This window comes from Cherax quadricarinatus, chromosome 40, assembly GCF_038502225.1.
Source record: "Cherax quadricarinatus isolate ZL_2023a chromosome 40, ASM3850222v1, whole genome shotgun sequence".
NCBI lineage: Eukaryota > Metazoa > Arthropoda > Malacostraca > Decapoda > Parastacidae > Cherax > Cherax quadricarinatus.
Window position 1 is genome coordinate 8717450 of NC_091331.1, and position 22906 is coordinate 8740355.

A 22906-nucleotide genomic window follows, 5' to 3' on the forward strand; every position below is an offset into this window, starting at 1 on the left:
TTTCACTGTAAACACCTGGTCCACACACCCCCTACCTTTCTTAAAGCCGCCTTGTTCATCTGCTATCCTATTCTCCGTCTTACTCTTAATTCTTTCAATAATAACTCTACCATACACTTTACCAGGTATACTCAACAGACTTATTCCCCTATAATTTTTGCACTCTCTTTTGTCCCCTTTGCCTTTATACAAAGGAACTATGCATGCTCTCTGCCAATCCCTAGGTACCTTACCCTCTTCCATACATTTATTAAATAATTGCACCAACCACTCCAAAACTATATCCCCACCTGCTTTTAACATTTCTATCTTTATCCCATCAATCCCGGCTGCCTTACCCCCCCTCATTTTACCTACTGCCTCACGAACTTCCCCCACACTCACAACTGGCTCTTCCTCACTCCTACAAGATGTTATTCCTCCTTGCCCTATACACGAAATCACAGCTTCCCTATCTTCATCAACATTTAACAATTCCTCAAAATATTCCCTCCATCTTCTCAATACCTCTAACTCTCCATTTAATAACTCTCCTCTCCTATTTTTAACTGACAAATCCATTTGTTCTCTAGGCTTCCTTAACTTGTTAATCTCACTCCAAAACTTTTTCTTATTTTCAACAAAATTTGTTGATAACATCTCACCCACTCTCTCACTTGCTCTCTTTTTACATTGCTTCACCACTCTCTTAACCTCTCTCTTTTTCTCCATATACTCTTCCCTGCAGTAATTATTACTGCAGTGATATATATATATATATATATATATATATATATATATATATATATATATATATATATATATATATATATATATATATATATATATATATATATGCACACCTGCCTGCTATCATCGACCTTCCCGCTGCCTGCCATCGACCTGGGCTCCACAACACCTACTGAAGGTTTGACACAGGTCCTGTTGGAACGTGGCCAGACCAGAGACTCCACTCAACAATGATTAACATTTCTTCTCTGTGGTGTAATTTTAAACTCGCACTCCACCCTAAACACATTAACATAAATACACCCACAGAGAGCAATAATAATTTAATTACATGGAAAGCTCTGTTGGCTAATTAACACTTTCGTATATTCAGGAAAATGGAGGATCGTTTTCGCTAAATCTTCGCCAAATGGCATAATGGAAACTATTAGATTTTTTTAAAATTCCTATTTTAGAAACTTCATTTTTGTATCCAGGAGGTAGGAAGTGTCTGCACTCCATATATGCAATATGCATTTGCCACATGCACTCAGAACAATTTACAGTGTACTGAAGATTTCCATTAAGACGAATTTAATGTTTATGGCCTTACCAAGGTGCCTTACCATGGTTAGTACAGCGGCTGTGAGCCTGAAGGTGGGAAATACTGAGATTGTACTTTGAAGGATGGGTGGAGATGATGCACTTCTGGAGGTGGGAAGTGTAGTGGCCGTACTCTGGAAAATGGCTGGGGATGTTGCAGCTGCTGAAGGAATGATGTTAAATGTGTTTCGATCTCTGGAGTACCTCACCTTGGTCGGATGTGACATATAAAATAAAATCTAAAAGTCTTAGAATTTACTCACATCTATTATTACTGTAGCCTAGCTTCAACTCTAAATCCGCAGGGGTCATATAACGTCTGGGGAATGGGAGGCAAGCAGATTCGAATCGAGGAAAGAGAGGAGGTCACTAATTCCTAAGATCAAAAGCCCATAACTAGTGGGTAATACAAATCCCTTTCAAAAGAACACAGGTTAGTGCACGAGGTTCTTCCTGAGCTTAAGAAGGTGATACTTTTTTGGGGGGGTATTAAATATCATAAGTGGATTTTCCTAATTATCATCCCCATTTCTTCCTTATCCTCTAAGTCAGCCTCTTCCTCCTCTTCTCAAGTCGAACCCTCCTTATCTATTCCGTCCACCTCCCAATCATCTTCCATACTTCCTTTTCATTATTTTCCCTCCCCCCCTCCCCCCACTCCTGCAGATTTTCTAATTCCACCACTACTTCTTTTCTTCTCTCCCATTATACTCCACACACACACACACACACACACACACACACACACTATTCAGGTGAAGTTAAGCAAAACACCCACGGTCTCTCAACACCATAAAGGAGTTTACAACCGTCCTGCCAGCCCACCTTAACACACTAACTCTTCAGAACGTGAGCAACCAGTTTAGGAGGCAAGTTCCAACTCTGTCCCATTTGACCTCTCGCCCATCAACCGTGACCCCGACTGACCTGTGACCCCCCTTTCCCCCCAGAAGACGTAAAAAAGTAAATAATGGCTTTCTTGCACATCGAATTCTTGGACATCTGAAGCTGGATAGTTGTGACGTCGCCGGACGTCACGAACGCAACGGATTCGAGTTCTGGGATATAAAGTTTCCGTGTTCAAGAGTAGGAGGTCAAGGTGGAAGGAGCGTCTTCCCTTTCCAATGGTCAGTCTCAGAGCTGGTCACATTATTAAGGGAGCTGTACTAAAATTGATAATTCTGACAGATTTATCACAGAACTGGTCACAATGTCAACTTTCCAGACCGTGGTAATCCTTCTAGCCTGCGAATTACCACAGCTCTAATCACACTGCCAAGTGAGCTGTACTAAAGTGAGCCTTTTGACCAAAGTTATCACAACGCTAGTCACACTATCAAGATAACTACCTAGGTGATGATTGACTAGTGTGGGTCGCACCCAGGGGAAGATGACTGAATGACCTTAACAGAAATAACCCACGCTGCTTGTTTTTTTTTTTGTGGGGGGGGGGGGAAGGGTGGTTATCCAGGGTTAATATCCCTCCGAGGTTAATAATCCGTAGAAAATAGTCTTATCTTCATTTCCCTCTTCTCTGACCTCTCTAACCTGAATGCTGTCACAAAGCTGGGCTCCTTTACTACGTTCACTTGGTCTTTCTGGTCTGGGGATCACCCCAACAGCCTTTGCAGAGACGTATAAAAGTTTTAAATCTTTTTTACGAAACCACGAAAAAAAACATTCACAAGGAAAATGGATACATTTAAGAACCCCAAACCCGTTTCTTGGAAATGTGTGGACCCTTCTCACTGTCAAGAAGAACCAATAGTGCGTCGCCTACAGAAACCTTAAAAAAAAAAAAAAAGTCCACCATCGTCTTGTCTGGCGGCAGCAGCCTAGCGCAGTACGATTTTGCATAGCCTATTTTTTTAATATTTGCATAAACTATTGATTAAAATCTTGCACCTAGGCAAAGCTTATCCAACAAAATATTTAAATTCAGTTTTGGTTCAGATAGTGTTATAGCCAACAGAAATTATACAAAAACCAGAATGCATCATACAGATAGTAACAGTGAGAATGTAAAGGTCAACAGACGAACGTGAAATGGCTGAAAACAAAGACTGAAACAAGCGAGAGGAAATATTAAAAATAAAGTTGCAGTAACGTTAGCCTCAACAGCAAAAGCTGTAGCTATAGCGCCAGCAGTCCAACCTGCAGCAGGAGCAGGAGCAGTAGCATCACATCGCCAGAGGCTGCTCTCACCAGATACGGCACCACCACAAGGTTCACCAACTACAGCACCACCAGAAGGTTCACCAGCCACAGCACCACCAGAAGGTTCACCAGCATCACTACCAAAACAAAGCTTCACGAACAGTAAAGACTGAAACAAGGGCAATTCAACACAGCTACCAGAACTATAAAAGTAAGAGCTACTAATAGAGACTGAATGCATTGTACATTCTCTGGGTGAGAGGGTGAACATCTAGGCGAGTACAAGTAAGAAGCGTGTCTGTCTGGCTCTCAGCACACGGAGGATCAATCTCCACCACATCTTGCACTGAATGACTCAAGTGGGTTTAGCGGAAAAAAAGTACTCAAGATAATACAAGATTAAAAAGAATACGAATTAACATATTAGGTACATTTCATAACACAGGCGACAGGGAGAACAAGAGGCCACGAAAAGATATAACAAAGTTCTTTGCAGAGTGGTAGATTAAGGAATGTATTATAAAATATCCCTGAAGGGGGATATCTAAGTTGCCAGATCTATTTTCCTTCCTCCAAAATGTTTATTTCTCTCATAAGACGAGGCTTCATCTGACCGGCTTCAAAATCTTCAGCGCTTGTGTACAGTAACTAAGGCGAAATTCTTAGAACAATTAGCATATGCCCCATGACCAGTTGTAGAACCCATTCCCAGCATCCTGGAATGGTTTCGATAACTTCCAAAACCTTCAGGAGCGTAGATTAAACGGAAAAAAAGTTTCCTCTTAGTCCGACGACAGCAGTGTGTGTAAAACTCGACTGCACAGGTTCAGATGTGTCAATTTTACGTGTAAAATGGTGTATATCACGTTAAATCTAATGGAGTTCCCTCTTGTCAACGCCTTCAGCATTTAACGGACAGGACAGTAGCCATTAAATTGATGAATGGACAGAATTGTCAATATATTAAAATTACCCAAAAAACAAAAATGTCACTGGGACCCGTGCCATACCAGGAGAATGCTTCTTCTGTTCGACTTCAAATTTTCAGCAGTAATTTTCTTACCTATGATATTTAATACCATTATTAAAACATTAAATGTTTATTTCCGTCCATAAAAACTACAACATTTAACGCTGTCAGAAACTCAACCAAGTGTTTTAACTTCCTCATTTAAACTGTGATATTTAATTGGGTATTTAAATTGTTCTTTAAAATCTGTTGCTGACTGGTGCTTGTGTATTTTTCTGCACATGCTATGGTTCACGGAGTGTTATGTGATGTTACTGTGTGTTATGTGGTGTTATTTTGTGTTGTGTGGCAGTAGTGAATGTTGTTATTGTGGTGTCATTACGTGTTGTGTGGTTTTATGGTATGTTTTACGATACTGTGTGTGTGTGGTTATAGTAGTGTGGTGTTATTGTATGCGTGGGGTTATTGTATGTTTTGTATCGCTATTGTATGTTGTGTGGTTTAATTCTATGCTGTGGGTTGTTATTGTATGCTGTGGGTTGTCATTACGTGTTGCTATTTGTTGCGCAGTGTTGTTTGCTGTGTGATGTTACTGCATGTTGTATGGTGTTATTGTATGTTTTACAGTGTTAATGTATACTGTGAAGTGTTACTGTAGACTGTGAGGTGTTATTGTATTCTGTGTAGTGTTACTGCATGCTGTGAAGAAGGAAAATAACATAACGAGTACTAGAGGAACCCCTAGACTTGCACTGACAAAGTAAGCAACCCACAACAGTCATTTCAAGTAACTATTTTACTACAAGGTGAACAGGGCCAACATTTGTGAGGAACTTCACGTTCGACCTTGCCCAGGAATCAGTGATGGGCACAGCTAACCGAAAAGTTAGCTTCCCTAACCGCTAATCCGCTAACTAAAAAATTAGTTCCGCTAATGCTAAACGGACGAAAAAATTAGCGGAAGCTAACTTTTTCACATGAATTCAGATTCAGTTTAGTTTTTTGGTCTTTTACTTTTACTTTTAAGATTTTTAGAACAGACCTGGAGAGCTTCCTAATAAGATATAGAATGTCAAGGTCATGTGATGATCAAGTTCCGCTAGTGCGAAAATAGCGATTGTTTAATTTAGTGATGTAAAGCTAGCGACCGACAAGGACACTTGTGGCTGTACTGAAGCCTCATAGCACCCGAACAGATTGAGTTAGTTTATTTGACTTTTTTTTATTAGTTCCAGTTACTCATTGGGCGTTTCCTCTTAACATGCGACTTCAAGTTGTCCCTTCTTGATGGTCTCCTTGGGCTGGCACATGACACACAGGAAATACAAAATATTGGCGTTCTTCACAGGTGGGGCCACAAGTTCTGTGACTCCTGGCCCTCAGCCTGAGCGGCCTCTGCTTCAACCACAGCCGCTGCAGACGCCTCAAAAACACCCTCATGCGGAACAGAAACGTCTCCCCTGTTCTTAACGATAAGTGAAAACGCACCCAGGTGATCGCTGACACTAAGATTGTAACAATGCTGCTGCTGCGGCGTTGATAAGTCACGTTTACACGTAGTCAGCCAATAGCGTGCCTGACTGACTGTTGAAGAAACGCCCACAACAGACAGGAACGAACACATGCGCTGCTGAAAAGGCATTGCTTTCCCACTACCAACGACGTATGATTTTTTTAGCGGACTCAAAGTTAGCGGAACTTTATTTAGTGGAAGGTAATTGGTCAGCTAACGGTTTCCGAAGTTAGCAGAAACGCTAATCCGCTGACAAAAAGTTAGTTCCGCTAATTAGCGGTTAGAGGATTAGGGGAAGTGTGCCCACCACTTCCAGGAATCGAACCCAGGGCATTTCGATTGTGAGACGACAATTCTAACCATTGCGCTACAGATTAGCTAAAAGAAATTATCCTTAGGGTTGATATAATTAAAATAAAACAATATGGATGGAACATAGAAAAAAATGAGAAACAGAAAGGAGGATAAAAGAAAATCATGGGAAAAGAAACAGTGAAGAAGGTAATTAAAATCAAGAGAGAAGCCATTAAAATAAAATCGAAAATAAAATTAGAGATGATAAAAGTTGGAAAAAAAAAAGAGAACAAGTGTAGGATGAGCCAAAAGAATCTGAAGAGGTTATTTATATCACACACACAATGAATCGACCCCTGCAACCACAAATAGGTGAATACACACCCACACACAAAATTCTCTCTCACACACACTCACACACACTCACACACACACACTCACACACACACACACACACACACACACACACACACACACACACACACACACACACACACACACACACACACACACACACACACACACACACACACACTCTTATATACAACAGGCCAAGTGTCTAATTGACATGTGCCTAGGACAAAATGGTAACTAACTAACACACACACACAATCATTCTCTCTCCTACACCAACCACCTCACCCTCCAGCAGCTAACTTAGCCCCCAAGAAGTGAGTTTATTGGTCAACGACTCGTTCTGCGAGTCAACTTACGAAACCGCTTGATTTGCTTGAGTTACGCCTGGGTTATTGGGGTTACTACCCCGAATATTTTTTTGTTTATTTCTTCTGGCACTGATGTTGCTACTAATACAATCAGCCACTACTACTACTACCCCCATCACCACACATTTACTACTGCATAACCAACAGTATCAAGTATTATTATTACCTAGGCTATTATGTTCTACTTAGTTCCCCCTTAAATTGTTATAAAAGAAAACTTGACGCAGTCGTTTTCTTTGGTTCGTACACATGCATAGGTCAAACACGTAATGTAAAAAAAAAGCAATAAAACTGCAGCTATTTACACGTACAAATAAAGCAGAGAAATCAATAAAACTATTTTTCATAAATGTTTGCTTTGCACATATAAATGTTTTTTTTTGTTTGTTTTATTTTGAAGATATTAAAGAATTGGGCTCAGGGAAGGAGATACTATTCTATTTATTCAGTCTAGGTACACGTAAAAATTAGCCTATTTGTTGGAGTCGAGTCCCAGCTCTTGGCTTCGCCTCTTAATATACACAGAGTATACTTTAATTTCTATTTCAGGGGCAACAGTTTCTCTGAAGTTAGTATATAGGTGGAGAGTAATCTTTCTTATTTTATATTCATGGGGAAAGAGCGGTAATCAGGTTAGATTCAAGAAAGGAAAGGCTCAAAAGCTCTTTACTAGTACGAAGGTACACACCCTCAGGGAAGGCTGAAGCATTAAGAACCGTCGTGTAGTTAATAGGTCTTAGATCTAATTAACGGAGCACAACCTAGCTACTTAGTGCAAACGATCACAATGGTTAATTGAGTTTAAAGGCTATCGGATACACGAGGGTCATTAAGGCCGCGTCCTCCCTTGAAGGAGGGTGCCTTGATGCTGGCGAAGGACTCGATCCTAGGAAAAAATGGATCTGAAATGAGGCTAAACCAAAAGGATTACCTAGGAAGCTTTGATAAACAATGCAAAATCTCTTTGCTCACCTGAGGCTGTCGCTGAGGTGATCCTGACGAAGTGCTCTCATCACCAACAGCAGCTCCTTCTCGTTCTCACACTCCACCAGGTTCTCCACCTCCTCTTCCTCCTCCACCTCCACTGTCACATCGTCGTCCAGGTTCATTTCCCTTCTGATGAGGTCGCCTATGTCGTGTCTGAGACGCCTTTGTTTAGTGCACTGCCCGATGGTTCTGCTCACTTTAGCCCTGCCTGTCTCAGCTTGGATGGACATTGGAAGGGTCGTCGGGACTGACGTCACAGAGGACGTCAGGGAGGATGTCACAACAGTCTCACTGGACATTGGTACGGACACCGTAGTGGATGTCTCGTCAAACAACGGTACAGTCGTTGCAATGGATGTTGGTACTGACAAAGGAACATGTGGGGTTTCTCTGTGGGCTTCGTCTAACGCACCTGAACTCGCTGCCTCATCGGTACTGACAGTTCCACTCTCTTCGGCAACATCGTCGTACAGAGGAGTCAGATCCCCTTCAGTCGTATCTAGGTCGGCACTGTTCTCCTCAGGAACAATTGGCAGAGTTCTACTCTCCTCATGCCTCAAACTCCGGGTGATGTTAGACTCTAGAGGCCCGATGCTCCTGGGGTCCGACGAGACTTCCAGAGGATAACATTCATCATACATATCCTCGTAGAGCCCCAGTTCCTCTTCTGCGACGTCAGGAAGCCTAGTTGGTTTCATAGGCAAGACGGGTTCTGTAGGGGAGGTCTTTGGAGAGGAGCAGGAAAGGAAATGTAGATGCATTTCCTTGCCGTTTTCCAGCATGTAACTGGCTTCATCTGTCTCATTACTGTCACTTGTCTGCTGCGTATCATCTCTCTCAGAAGTGTCACTTGTCTGCTGGGTGTCATCTCTCTCAGAGGTGTCACTCGTCTGCTGGATATCTCTCTCGGAACTGTCTTCTACTGTTTCACTGATTAACATTTCACTGTCATCGTATTCTGTGCTTAGATCGGCTTCAGTACTGTCGTCTGGTTTTATACTGCCGTCGGACTTTGTACTGTCATCGGACTTTGTACTGTCGTAAGCCTTTCTGTCATCAGCCTTTGTACTTCTGTCAGCCTCACTAATGTCATTAATCTGTGCACTGTCAACCTCCATATTACCATCTGTCTCTGTAATACTACTAATTTCAGCATTTTCATAAATGTTTGTACTGTTAACTTCAAGACTATCATCAAACTCGACACTTTCACTAATCTCTACATCAGAGCTCTTGCTTTCATTAAGTTCTTCACTGATTTCCATTTCGGAGCTTTCGTTTAACTCTTTGTCAGGTAGTTCAGTCATCAAGTCTGGTTTTGAGTCTTCTTCCGGCGACTGTCTCTGACAAATCGCTGCAACTTCTAAATCAATCGTGTCATCCAAAGCATGATGTACCTGAGCTCGAGTTTCAATGCACTTCTGAGGGTTTGAAAATATGTTATCATCAGAGTTGCAAGGACTGTTGCTCGGAGAGCTGATTGAAGCTTCTGACAATGAAGACTCATGCAGGTCTTCCAAAGGCTCGTCACTAGGGCACAACTCGATAACTTCATCTGGAGCTGCCATCTTTGTTATCGAAACTTCAGTCTTGGTCAAATTTTCATCATTGTCAACAGACTTTTCCTCCTTTTGAACGCATTCTGTGAGTGGAGAGCTAGCATCTCCTCCAACGTCTGTGTAAATACACTTGTCTGGAAATTTATCCAGCACATCCTCACCTGGAGGAGAATCTAAGATTAACAAATAATCAGGGGAAAGCTTTGGTTGCTTGACTTGTACCAGAAAGGGTAAATTATTTAGTCTTTCCTGATCCACTTTCGTTCCCACTTCTCTCTCAATCAAATTTGTCACAACTACAGTTTCATTATTCATACTTTGATTTGCTGCTTCTGCTATTAGGTCGATGTAATTATCTGAATCATGGTTAATGTTTTCGTTATCTAGATGAATGTTCGCATCACTGATGGTTGTCTCCGTACCCATGTTGGAGGTGACAGTGAGAGGAGACTCACTCTGACGAGTCCCAGAATCTATGGAACGAGGAGGTGGAGGAGGCGCAGGCCTTTTTCCAGGCTTTTTAATAGACAAAAATGTGTCAGTACGCCCAACTCCTCGCTCGACCCGTTCACTAGCAGCTTTTCCTTGTTGCCAAGAAAATGGACGTCCCTTGAGACTGAAGGAGAATGATTTAATGGAAGGGCGCATTTTGAGCTTTGATGATGATTTGCGTGAGACAACAGAGTGCACTTCGACCTCAGGAGTTGGGGTTTCCATTGCCATGGGTTTAGTACTGCGATCTATTGGTGGTGCTGGTGTTACCTCATCCCGTGGAGCTGTTGCAGGTGTTTGCTGTTGTGGTTGTTGCTGTTGCTGCTGCTTTTGTTGTAGCTCTGCCCGCGTTTCCGACTCAAACTCCTTCTCCAGTTGTTCAAAGGGACTGAGTGCACGAGCTAAGTCAAATCTAGATGCGTCAGCAGAAGCATTAAATGAGGAATTTCTAGACACAGTAGTGGAAGACGATAGTGAAAGTCTATCAATCACAGTCGATACCGAGCTGCTCGTCTCATCACTCTCACTCTCACATGGACCCATTACATCTTCCTCTCCAACAAGATCCAAGTAGAAGGTAGGACGAGGAGGCATACCCCCATCCATCGACTCTTCCAATCTCTTTGTATTCCACGTCCTAGGAAGGTGAAACTCAAGATCCTCTAGAAGCTCCTCCAGGTCACCAGGACGATTGCGGCGAGATATAACAAATTCTCGCCACCCGTGTATGGAATTCTCTTTGTCCTCATTAGTTCCACAAGCTGAGTAACTGCCTCTGGTATATTTCCCTCCTAGTACATCATCCAGGTCCTGAAAAGCACTTGGCGGCGGGGGTATGGGTAATGGGTCCTTAGGAGGGCGAGCAGGAGACTTCCTAGGCCGCGCCCTAGGGGGTAACGGTGGAGGAGGGACTCGTTTCCTCATCTCCCCAACAATTAGTGGTGGGGGGCGTGTGGAATCCTCGCTGTCGTCTGCTCCCTCAACTTCTTGTCCCTCCTGTTTTACGTACCCTGGAGCCTCTGAATTACACGTGTCCAAATCTGGAAGTTGTCCATTTCCCTTAAGTACACCGATTGTGATTTTCATAGCAGCATCCTTGAGAAAGGAGACGCACTGCACTCTGGTCATAGACGACACAGCGCACCCCTCGATATTAAGGATCTGGTCACCCGGCTGTAACTCACCCCACGGGACGGCAGCGCGTGCGGCCGGCGAGTCCGGAGCCACACTCTGTATGAAAAGTCGTCTCACGCACTCCCGGGCTCCCATACCGCCGTCAAACTTGAGCCCCAGACCGAGTCTCTCTCCCGGCAGGCGGTACACCACCACCTGGTCTGGCACCATCTCCGTTTGCCATTCTTCTGCCGTCTTCCTTTCCCTGTCAATCGTCTCCTGATTAACGTAATCGGCTTCTGCGTCTGGGCGGTACTCCATTTGCAGTTTAGCGTCGATAGCGACGTTGTGGTGGAGGTGCAGACTAGTGTCAGCGTTGCTTCCCACCGCCACCACCGTAACGAAGCCGCGGGGAGCTGGCCGGGGAACCGGTTGCGTCGTGGCCCGCGAAGCATGGCACGCCGAACCTGACTCTCCATCCTTCTCCACCTCCACGACCGTCACAAACTGTCCGTGTTCACGAACCTCCATTGTTCGTACCCGTGGAGGCTCCATCAGATGGACCTGTGGGTTATCAGAACCCTCATGGCCGACCCACATCCCTGAGTGACTTATACTCAGCCCATGATCCAGGCAGGAGTGTGACCTCGAATGACCTGTCTCTAAATGACTTGACCCCCCACTACCCGGCATCCTGGCATGCAGAAGCGAAACTCCCAGTCATACCCGGTGTGGACTGGTTGTGGTGCTAGCCAGTTCACTCAGTCGTGGTTATTCAGGTAATTCGTACCTGTGGAGTCCCACCAGGTGAATTAAGTAAATAAATGCATGTCCACTTTGTGTATCGACAGAAACAGATGATTTGTGTAAACAGATACACGTGCAGTCAACGGATTTGTGTAAACAAGCTCACGTCCATTCGTGATATACATTATACATATTAATGATGATTTATGTAAACATATTTACTGGCCTATCACCGATCTGTGTAAACGTATTTTTACTGGCTTGTCACCGATTTCCGTAAACGCATTAACACTCACGCTACAGATTTACGTAAACACTGGTATATCACTCAAAACTTTTGCAAACACGTTCACACTGTTAACAAGGTCTGCGAGGGTCAGATCACTGGAGACAGCAGACTGAGGCAGTCCACGAGGCAGTGACTTGAGCCTTGCACAGGTGGAGAGATGCGGGAGGTGGCGACAGCCTTGCACAGGTGGAGAGATGCGGGAGGTGGCGACAGCCTTGCACAGGTGGAGAGATGCGGAAGGTGGCGACAGCCCTGCACAGGTGGAGAGATGCGGAAGGTGGCGACAGTCCTGCGCAGGTGGAGAGATGCGGAGGTGGCGACAGCGGTAATGTTGATGGCGTAGTGGGGGTAGTGCAGACGCCTCTCCCTCGAGCACCTGCAACACAACATAGATTTAGACCGTCGCCCTAGCGACACCCGGAAAAATATAGGATTCTTTAAAGAGGATAAGAGTATAAAGAGGATTAGAGCAAATACACGTACATGTGGGTTACACCTCGTCTAGACACAAACACTTAGTTTGTCACCTTTTTCATTACTCTGGTAACGCAACCAAACAACACTTATTCCCAGACAGGGCCACTTACAAGTGAATGGCAAGACTATCATGTTTACTAATAAACTCTGAGGTACACAAGTGAACATGAAAATACAGCATTTTACAAGGCAAAAATACGGTTAAAATAACGATAATAAAACAATGATGGGAATAACTGGAATACCAGTGTATTTCTCATATTGTGTATAAATCTATCCATTGGTGCATATTATTACCATAATAACTAAGCCCTAATCCCATAAGGATCATACGGATCTGTGTATATACACACATCTCTCAAAATAAACAGTTTACTTTTCGTACTCCATTTAGGGATCAAAATATTCAAGGTTAGTGTGGAGGCGGACTGAGGCCTCAGTGACGCACATGCAGTTTATAGGCCTACTGTCTGATGCAATAAATTAAAAACGAACTTTTAAAGGAATTACAACAGTAACCTGCAATTGCAAATGTGGAAGACAATAACAAACGGTTGTATAATAAATTATGAATGTCAATGCACAAGAATAACGAGCTAATGTGAAGAGGAATAGTATATTTTTTTATATACAATTATATGTTTTATGTCTAATACCGAGTACATTGGTTTTGAAGATTAAGACACTTAAGCAACATATGGGAATCTTTATTAATAAAGATTCCCATATGTTGCACGAGTGTCTCAATCTTCAACTTGTCGGTTTTCAAACCATTTATTACATTGGTTTTAACAGAAAAAAACACCTCTCCATGACGAGCCACACCTATTTCAACGAGCCACACCTGATTCAATGAGTCACACCTGATTCAATAAGACACACCTGATTCAATAAGACACACCTGATTCAATAAGACACACCTGATTCAATAAGACACACCTGATTCAATGAGCCACACCTGTTTCTCACTTCTAAGTATTTACGTCTCGCTCCCCAGGCAGAGCTTGCGATCTTAGCTTATAAAGCAATTCTCGTTCTGACCCATAAGCGGAGTGTTAACTGACTGGCAACAGTTTTATACGTAACGACATTATGTGTGTGTGTTTACACAATATGGTAATTCAATAAGATATCTCTATCAATATAAAAGTTTTTAAGTTAACTAATTTGGGCACTTCGCCTCCTTGTTTAAATGACTACGAAAAAAAGTACGAAGTACTGAACTCAATATTTCTCATAAAGTATATTCACAGAGGAGCATATCTCTCAGCATGTATACACTGAAGGGAGGTTAACACACCAGCCCGTGAGTTCTTAGAACTCCACTGCTGTGGGTTCGAATCCCAACCGCTCTGTTCCGGGGGTCAACGCCCCCGAGGCCTAGTCCTCGACCAGGCCTCACGAAATTTCCCCTTCACACATCATTTAGGAATGAAAGTATTGCTGACGTCACTGTACAGGCGTACTGATGCCTAAATAACCCGAGTGCAGCTCCTGGGCTTTTAAAAATCTAACAAACTTCTAACAACCGATACACTGAAAAAAAAATCCTTTCTATATATTACAAAACCATGACAAGGAAAATGGAGCTGGACGGACTTTTCTTTACCTCAAACCTCCAAAAATCGAAATAAGATTTAGATAAGCATTGTTTTTGTATTCATGGGGAAAACACTTGAGCCAAGGACGGAGAGGACAACTCTTGATTTCTTTAATCAGTTTCTTGGATCAAGAGCCCCTTCGAAGACGGATGGCGTCATGACCGGTGGTGCTTCCCTGTATGAATGATTATATTAAGTCGTGACTAACACTTAAGAAAAACAGTAATGATCGACTGAAGAAAATAACAGTGGAGGAAGGGAAGAGGGGGAAGGAGAGGGGGAAGGAGAGGGGGGAAGGAGAGGGGGGAAGGAGAGGGGGGAAGGAGAGGGGGGAAGGAGAGGGGGGAAGGAGAGGGGGGAAGGAGAGGGGGGAAGGAGAGGGGGGAAGGAGAGGGGGGAAGGAGAGGGGGGAAGGGGGGAAAGGAAGAAGGGGTGGGAGGGAAGAGGGGAGGGAAGAAGGGGAGGGAAGAAAGAGGAGAGAGAAGAGGGGAGGGATGGGAGAGAGACTATGGAGAGAGACAGAATAAGGGAATGGGTGTTAATAAAAAGCAATCCCTTAATCTCCTTTAATAAAAAGTAACCTACTCTCCTTTAATAAAAAGTAACCTACTCTCCTTTAATAAAAAGTAACCTACTCTCCTTTAATAAATGACCTTTACTTAATAAAGAGCGAATCTTACTCCTCATTCCTTAAATAATGACATCCAATTCCCCACCTCCCAAAATAAAAAAAAAGGTACCCCTCTCCTTCCCACACTTAGTTGTTTTGCTGGGTTGACCTCTAGTTTCTGGGCCCCATTATTCCACTCACTAAATGACTAGCCTTACAGCCCGCCTCTTCAAGGTTTGGTCACACTTGTTTCTTTCTTTCTCTCTCTCTCTCTCTCTCTCTCTCTCTCTCTCTCTCTCTCTCTCTCTCTCTCTCTCTCTCTCTCTCTCTCTCTCTCACGTTAAGTAACACACGTCCTTGGCTAAAATATTTAGTTAGTTCGATACCAAAACACTGAAGCAACAAAAAATAAAAACTGTGTGATTAGTTAATGGTCCGAGTCGGACCGAAACGTCGTCATATATTTCATTCCTATATACGGGTTATCTGTGTACTGATGAAGCAATGGATGACAACGGTGTGTGGTGCTGACATGTCGCCGGAAAACGTAACAAAAATGCTAACACCAGGATCAGGAGTCCCAGGACCGATACTTTTCCTATGTCCTACTCACTGCATTTTGTGACTGAATTCTCTCTCGTGTCTTAGCTCCTGGTCCCCTTGCGTGTAATAACGTATTTGTATTTACTTGTTTATAACTAATGGGGTAGAGCAATGTCCGTGGTGTCTTGGTTATTTTTTTTTATAACGCATTTCGTTCCAACGATTTAACACGCTATGAGGACGACTTTTGCGGTGTTCCCATTCCAACACTAGGTCATTCCTGACAACCTTCCTATCACAGCCTCTCCTACAACAACCCTCCCATTACACCCTCCCCTACAGCAACCTTCCCACTACACCCCTACAACAACCTTCCTACTACATCCCTACAACAACCTTCCTACTACATCCCTACAACAACCTTCCAGCTACACCCCTATAAAAACCCTCCCATTACACCCTTCCCTACAGTAACCTTCCCACTACACTCCTACAACAACCTCCCCACTACACCCCTACAACAACCTTCCTACTACACCCCTACAACAACCTTCCTACTACATCCCTACAACAACCTTCCAGCTACACCCCTACAACAACCTCCCCGCTACACCCCTATAAAAACCCTCCCATTACACCCTTCCCTACAGTAACCTTCCCACTACACCCCTACAACAACCTCCCCACTACACCCCTACAACAACCTCAACCGCCACTACACCTCTACAACAATCTCCCCACTGAGACACTTATGCAACATATGGGAATCTTTATTCAGTGTGTAAGCCACGTCTACGACCCTATGCTCTACATTCTACAAGACTGATGGACTGAACACATCGACTCCAGGCTGAGGGACTGATTACCTCAAACTACTCCTCTCCTTACGCCTTTCTACTTTGGATTGGACTGATGAAGCCACTGTGTGGGGAAACGTTTCCTTTTTTCCTGAATAAAGATTCCCATATGTTGCATAAGTGTCTCAATCTTCAACCTGTCGGTTTTTCAAACCATTCATCACAACCTCCCCACTACACTCTCCTACAATAACCTCCCCATTACACCCTCTCCCACAACCTCCCCACTACACTCTCCTGCAATAGCCTCCCCACTATTCCTACGTCACATTCTTATACACTAATTACGACAAACAAGTTAATTTCCTCCACTATGCACCTCTTTATCAACGTATCTCCATCCTTAACTCCCACCCACCTCCTCTCCCACCTTCCCACCCATTATCCCTTACCTCATTTTCCTCCTTCACTTCCACACTCGAATTCCATTTCTCCTGTACACGGAATAGGTTATTCTGAGAGCAATTACCAAGTGACAGTAATTCCAGTTCCACTGGAACGAAACCTGTGAAGCTGCCGTAGCTGATGAACCCTTGCTGGAATACTTGACGATATTCTTATAGACCTACTGAAGTTTCCCAGCTCAGGCTGACATTACTGAGCTCTCCCATCTCAGGCTGACATTACTGAAGTTTCCCAGCTCCGGCTGACACTACTGAAGTTTCCCAGCTCTGGCTGACACATTTCAATACATCGTATGTGCACCATCCCTTGTGATGGAATATAACTAGGAAACATAGCTTTGTTTTTCCTCCAATGTTTAACTATAATATAAAATGGGTAAGCAGCACATATCTGATGTATCAGTTTGGTCCCTTTAAAAAAGGAATTCTCTCGCAGCAATGGCTGACAGAATTTCATTACTTTCAATTTTTCGACACGTCCTGTGTATTGGAATATTGCACAACACAACTAGCTACTGCGTGTATATATATATATATATATATATATATATATATATATATATATATATATATATATATATATATATATATATATATATACACACACACACACACACACACCCACAATCGCAAACAGGCTATCTCGCAACACTAACACTGCATAGCTCCTGACGATGCACAGAGTGCGAAAGATCTTGAGCTAAAAATTTTTATCACCATTTTATTTTAGGGATTAAACTATTCTTGTCTGGCAGGAAAAAGGCTACGTGTAGCCTTTTCTGGTCCTAGTGTAGTCGATAGTCTTTAAATCCCATTAACCTAGCAATTCTTATATGTCATACAGAGTAACATAGTAGCACGCTGAGTGTGTTGCCAGAATGTAACTATCATACGTAATAATGTAGCAGCACACTGCGGGTGCATTTAAAAAGTGTATTGTGGTCCTGGGATACTTCTGGCAGTGTTGTTAAGAGCACACTGGAGGGTGACGTGCACGCTGGCTGGCGCAGTCTGGAAGAGTTGCAACAAAAACACTAACTAGGACACATCCTCGTCACTATTATTCTGCATACTACATACCTATGATTGTTTAGTATTCAACATCAGTTGGATGCTCGGGGTGAAGTAAAGGAAGAGACAAGGAGGAATGGGTGAGGGTATGGGAGAGGGAGGAGAGACGGGGAAGGGGATTGGAGAGGGGGTAAAGGAGTGTGGCAGGAGGGGAAGAGGAAGTATAGACTAGAAGGAAGGTGAAGAGGACGACCAAGAGGGGTAGAGAGAGAGAAAAGAGAGAAAACTAGGAGAGAAGAAAGGGTAGAGTACTACAAGAGGGGGAAGAGACAGATGCTAGAAGTAGGAGAGGGAAGAGGAAGACGAGTAGGAAGGGGTAGAATAGCGAATTAGTCCAAGGCTTATGCAAGAACTCACTGTGGTCTGAAAACCAGGTCCAGGAGCTTCTCTCTCTCAATGACAGCGATCAGGTGTCCCAGTATTATTTGAAGCGCTAAAACCGTGTGGGTCATTCGGCTCAAGAACTGGTGGAAGCTCGATCCTCCGTCCACTAATCACGACCTGGTCTCTGACCAGCAAAGCTGTTGGTGGTGGTAGACCACTGGCTGGGATTTGTGTTACACTGCTGACTGCTCCTCTTGGCCTGCAGTTCTTATTTACGCGGAATCCTTTGAACGTGTCCTTATGGCCTCAGTTTGGCTGGAAGTTGCAACAGCCATCCTCTACAGGAACCAAAGTTTTCAAACCAGAAGATTAGCAATAAAGTGGCTAAAAATTTGGAAACTTTGTGGATGATCTTGTTTATTAAAAAAAAAATTGCGATACGTAATTTTATCGGAATGTTGGTTAGTGAAAGCATTAGTACAACAGCCTCAATGTCAGAGAAAAGACGAAAGATTAAGAAAAATGTTTGCAGATGAAACAAACAGCGAGAAAATGGCAGATACGAGCTCAAGTTATCAATTCAAGACAAATGTTACGCTCTTCTTGACTGTCATATTATAAACAAGAAGATACGAGGCAACAAGAGAGCGAGAGTCAAATTTTAAATATTTCGTGGAAATACCCAGTAACGTGTCGATGACGTAAAAGAAAAAGCTGGAAGATGAGTCCGAGGATCTAGTAGAGGAATTATTACTTTTAAACAGTATTCATATCAACAAATAAAGGAAAACACCAACGTTTCAATGACTCGAGAGTTTACATTATTTAGAACCCAACGTTCTACTTCCAAATGCATGCATTGTGCTGAAAGTATTTTGTAGTTACGGTTGCAGAGGCAGAATGCTCTTAGTACTCGGGGAAAGGTAAAATGCTGGAGATCAATTGTGTGTCAGAGTTGATTCAACTGAAGGTGTCAGGGCAATGGAAGCTTGTTGCCACGAAAATGTGATGTTTATGGCATTATTTATTTGCATTTTAGCTGTAAAGCTGAAAGCTTTCTTTTTTGAACAATACTCAAGTAAACTCAAGTTCTCTTCCTCTACATAATATATATATATATATATATATATATATATATATATATATATATATATATATATATATATATATATATATATATATATATATGCAATAAGATCACAGTAAACAGGTGATTTCAGAATATGCAAAACAACCACTGTGAAAGAATAGAGAAATTCCAAGCGCTTTCGTGATTACTCACGTTATCAAGGAACAATGAGAAAACTAGGAGAGAAGAAAGGGAAGAGTACTACAAGAGGGGGAAAAGACAGATGCTAGAAGTAGGAGAGGGAAGAGGAAGACGACGAGTAGGAAGGGGTAGAATAGCGAATTTGTCCAAGGCTTATGCAAGAACTCACTGTGGTCTTAAAACCAGGTCCAGGAGCTTCTCTCTCTCAATGACATGTGAGTAGTCACGAAAGCACTTGGAATTTCTCTATTCTTTCACAGTGGATGCTTTGCACCCACACACACATATATATATATATATATATATATATATATATATATATATATATATATATATATATATATATATAAAATGTCGTGCTGAATATATGTTATTATTATTATAATCACGGGGGAGCACAAAAGCCGAATATGTAAAACTTGTGATTTTGGATTGAACAGCAACGCTCTTCTTGCCAAATAAGACAAGCGAAAATTTGTGTATGCAATAATTTCGCAAAAATCATTCTGAACCTAACGAAAAAAAAATATTTCATTGTGTTAATATATTTTAGATGAGTTTACAGTAATAATAAAGCAGGATTAGCCTAAATTAAATTGCGCTTTTTATAATAAGGTTAGGAATATTTTCTAAGGTTCTTTTGGTACAAAATTATTAATTTTTACATTAACATAAATGGAAAAATATATCTTTAAACGTATAAGAGAAAATTTTAGAAAGGACTAAATTTTAAACGAGTTCTTCCTGAGTAGTTTTACCTATTCGGCACGACATATACACACACACACACACACACACACACACACACACACACACAAACAGAACAACCACTGTGAAAAGAATAGTGAACTTAAAAACGCTTTCGTGATTTCCTCACAGTGTCAAGGAACTATAAAAATAAAAGATTAGCAGAAGGCATATAAGGGTAAGGTTCCACTGCACGGTCAACGTGCAACATGTAAACCTTTTATGATGATGCGGGTGAGGTGGTCAAGGACCACCTCACCTGCATCATAAAAATATTACTATACTCAGGGGGAAAGCGCTAAACCTGTGAGGATATCACACACGAACAAGCTAGGAAACGAAAAGCAAGCACAATCACGCTTTTAGAGCGTAGCTCTAAAACATTGGAGCAAGAGGTCTTCAACGGCATCAAAGCGTCCTCCTTTGAAGAAAACATAAGAGACTTACTAAAGGTTCGATCCGAGGAAGAGGAATCGAGCAGTCATGCTAAAAAGAGCTTTCTTCTATTTTAAACAGACTTCTCCGGTGAATTTATTATTATTATTATTATTATTATTATTATTGTTGTTATTATTAAGCGTGAGCGTGCTAGATGAGTGTGGATGCAAGTGTTTTTCACGACTTGACGTGGTATTGAGCAAGGGAACATTTATGAAGGGATTCAGGGGAAGCCGGGAGTCCTGGAGGAAGTCCGGTGTGTGAACTCTGAAGGGGAGGGTGGGAAGGTCATCTGAGCAGTGACGTCAGCACTCTTCTGGCAAGACACTGAATGAGCGACTCCTCAAAGATTTTCCTCTCTTTTCCGGGTCACCGTACTATTCGGTGGGAGGTGGTCGGTGTTAAAAATAATAATAATATAATAATTTATTAAGCTGGTGCTGTACTCTCGGCTTTGTACCTCGAGCAGGTACAGAATCAAGCCATGAGAATTTTCAGCTGCTCTCGAAATGAGAAATTTACAAATCAATAAGGATTTAGCTGAATCTACCGTCCATCTATGACAAATTACGAGTTAAATATTAAGAGGTAATGTATACCTGGAGAAAGTTTCGGGGGTCAACGCCCCCGCTGGCAGGTCTGAGACCAGGTCTCGAGGTACGGCATTCCTTCTAGCGACATTAACACTGCACTTTTTTAAAGACGGTATCAGGGAAGGAATTGTAAAATGTAACAGCCAAGACTCAAATTACTATCAAATTCGTAAATTACTAATACGACTACTACCACCACTGTTGCTACCAACTACTACTACTACTAACAGCAGCAGCTGCAGCCTGCCGTAGCCCTTGTAGTTACAGGGGGTGTGTGAGGGGTCTTGACAGTGATGAAGGTGGTGATAGTTATGATAATGATAATGGTGGTGATAGATGGCGTAGGGTCATGGTGCGACCAGCGAGAGGGTGCGAGGCGGAAAGGACGATGAACGCCTTCTTACTGAAGTCTAGTTTCACACACACACACTCCAGGGAACACACACTTCCTCCTTGTACGCCAGACAGACGCTACAGCCCTAGTTGCTACCCGCCTCATCCCTTAGTCCCACACACCTCCGTACGTCAGGCGAACGCCGCCTTGTCCTACACCGCTGATGGACTATCGTGAGAAACTGTAGTTCCCAAAGCAGAGTAATTCCAGCTCTGCTGAAATGAAACTGCTGAAGCCTGCTGTAACTGCTGAACACGTAGTAGAGCACTGGACGATATTCTCACTGTTTTACCATCCTGTATGAAGGAATATGACAGGACAAACTATCCTGTATGAGGGAATATGACAGGGAAAACTATCCTGTGTAAGGAAATATGACAGGTCAAACTATACTGTGTGAGGGGAATATGACAGGTCAAACTATACTGTGTGAGGGGAATATGACAGGTCAAACTATCCCACCTGACAGGTGCGTTAGGTAAACATAGCTCTTGGGCTAACCTTGTAAAATATCGCATAGCTCAGGACAGTCGCACACTGTGCATGTATCTATCATGTAACTCGCGTACAATATAGTGTGGCTACACACCGAAGGTGTTCCCACCACAGAACGCCTGTTCCTACAACGGGACCGGTGTTCCTACAACGGAACTGGTGTTCCCACAGCGGGACTGGTGTTCCCACAACGGGACTGGTGTTCCCACAACGGGACGGGTGTTCCCACAACGGGACGGGTGTTCCCACAACGGGACGGGTGTTCCCACGGCGGGACTGGTGTTCCCACGGCGGGACGGGTGTTACCACAATGGGACGGGTGTTCCCACAACGGGACGGGTGTTCCCACAACGGGACGGGTGTTCCCACAACGGGACGGGTGTTCCCACAACGGGACGGGTGTTCCCACAACGGGACGGGTGTTCCCACAACGGGACGGGTGTTCCCACAACGGGACGGGTGTTCCCACAACGGGACGGGTGTTCCCACAACGGGACGGGTGTTCCCACAACGGGACGGGTGTTCCCATCCTGCCTGTATCAACACCGCCCCGTTTATGCAATTAAATTTTCCCGTTTACATGCTATTACCATTCTGTTTAATCCTAACCATATCCGGTTTAGGAATTAAAAAAAAATGTTCGGTTTAGATAACATTCTTCTTTTTTTAATCAAGCTCACACCATCCTCTCGAGTCATGTTCACTGTGACCAGCACGGGGTGAGGCCGGGCTGCGGGCGCGATTCTTCCCGGAGCCATCAACAGGCTTAGCCGTTCCGTTCGTGCCCCAGCTCAAAACTGTCGTGCGCCCGCAGCGTCCTGTTTTGAGCGATACTCAAATACTGTTATGTGCCGACAGAAGGAGCCTCCTTGTTTTGGGTGCGCGCGCCAGTGTAGCCTTGTCAGTGTACAGCTGTGGGTGACGA

General features: G+C 43.2%; 1 protein-coding gene across 1 annotated transcript in view; it reads right to left on the minus strand.

The window, feature by feature from the left end:
• The window catches only part of LOC128687162 (serine-rich adhesin for platelets), a 113424-nt gene that overhangs the window by 48218 nt on the left and 42300 nt on the right, over positions 1–22906 (minus strand). The window contains exon 3 of the mRNA XM_070092569.1: positions 7943–12533. Within this exon, the coding sequence (XP_069948670.1) occupies positions 7943–11814 (3872 nt within the window). The 5' untranslated portion in view covers positions 11815–12533. The remainder of the gene's footprint in view (positions 1–7942; positions 12534–22906) is intronic.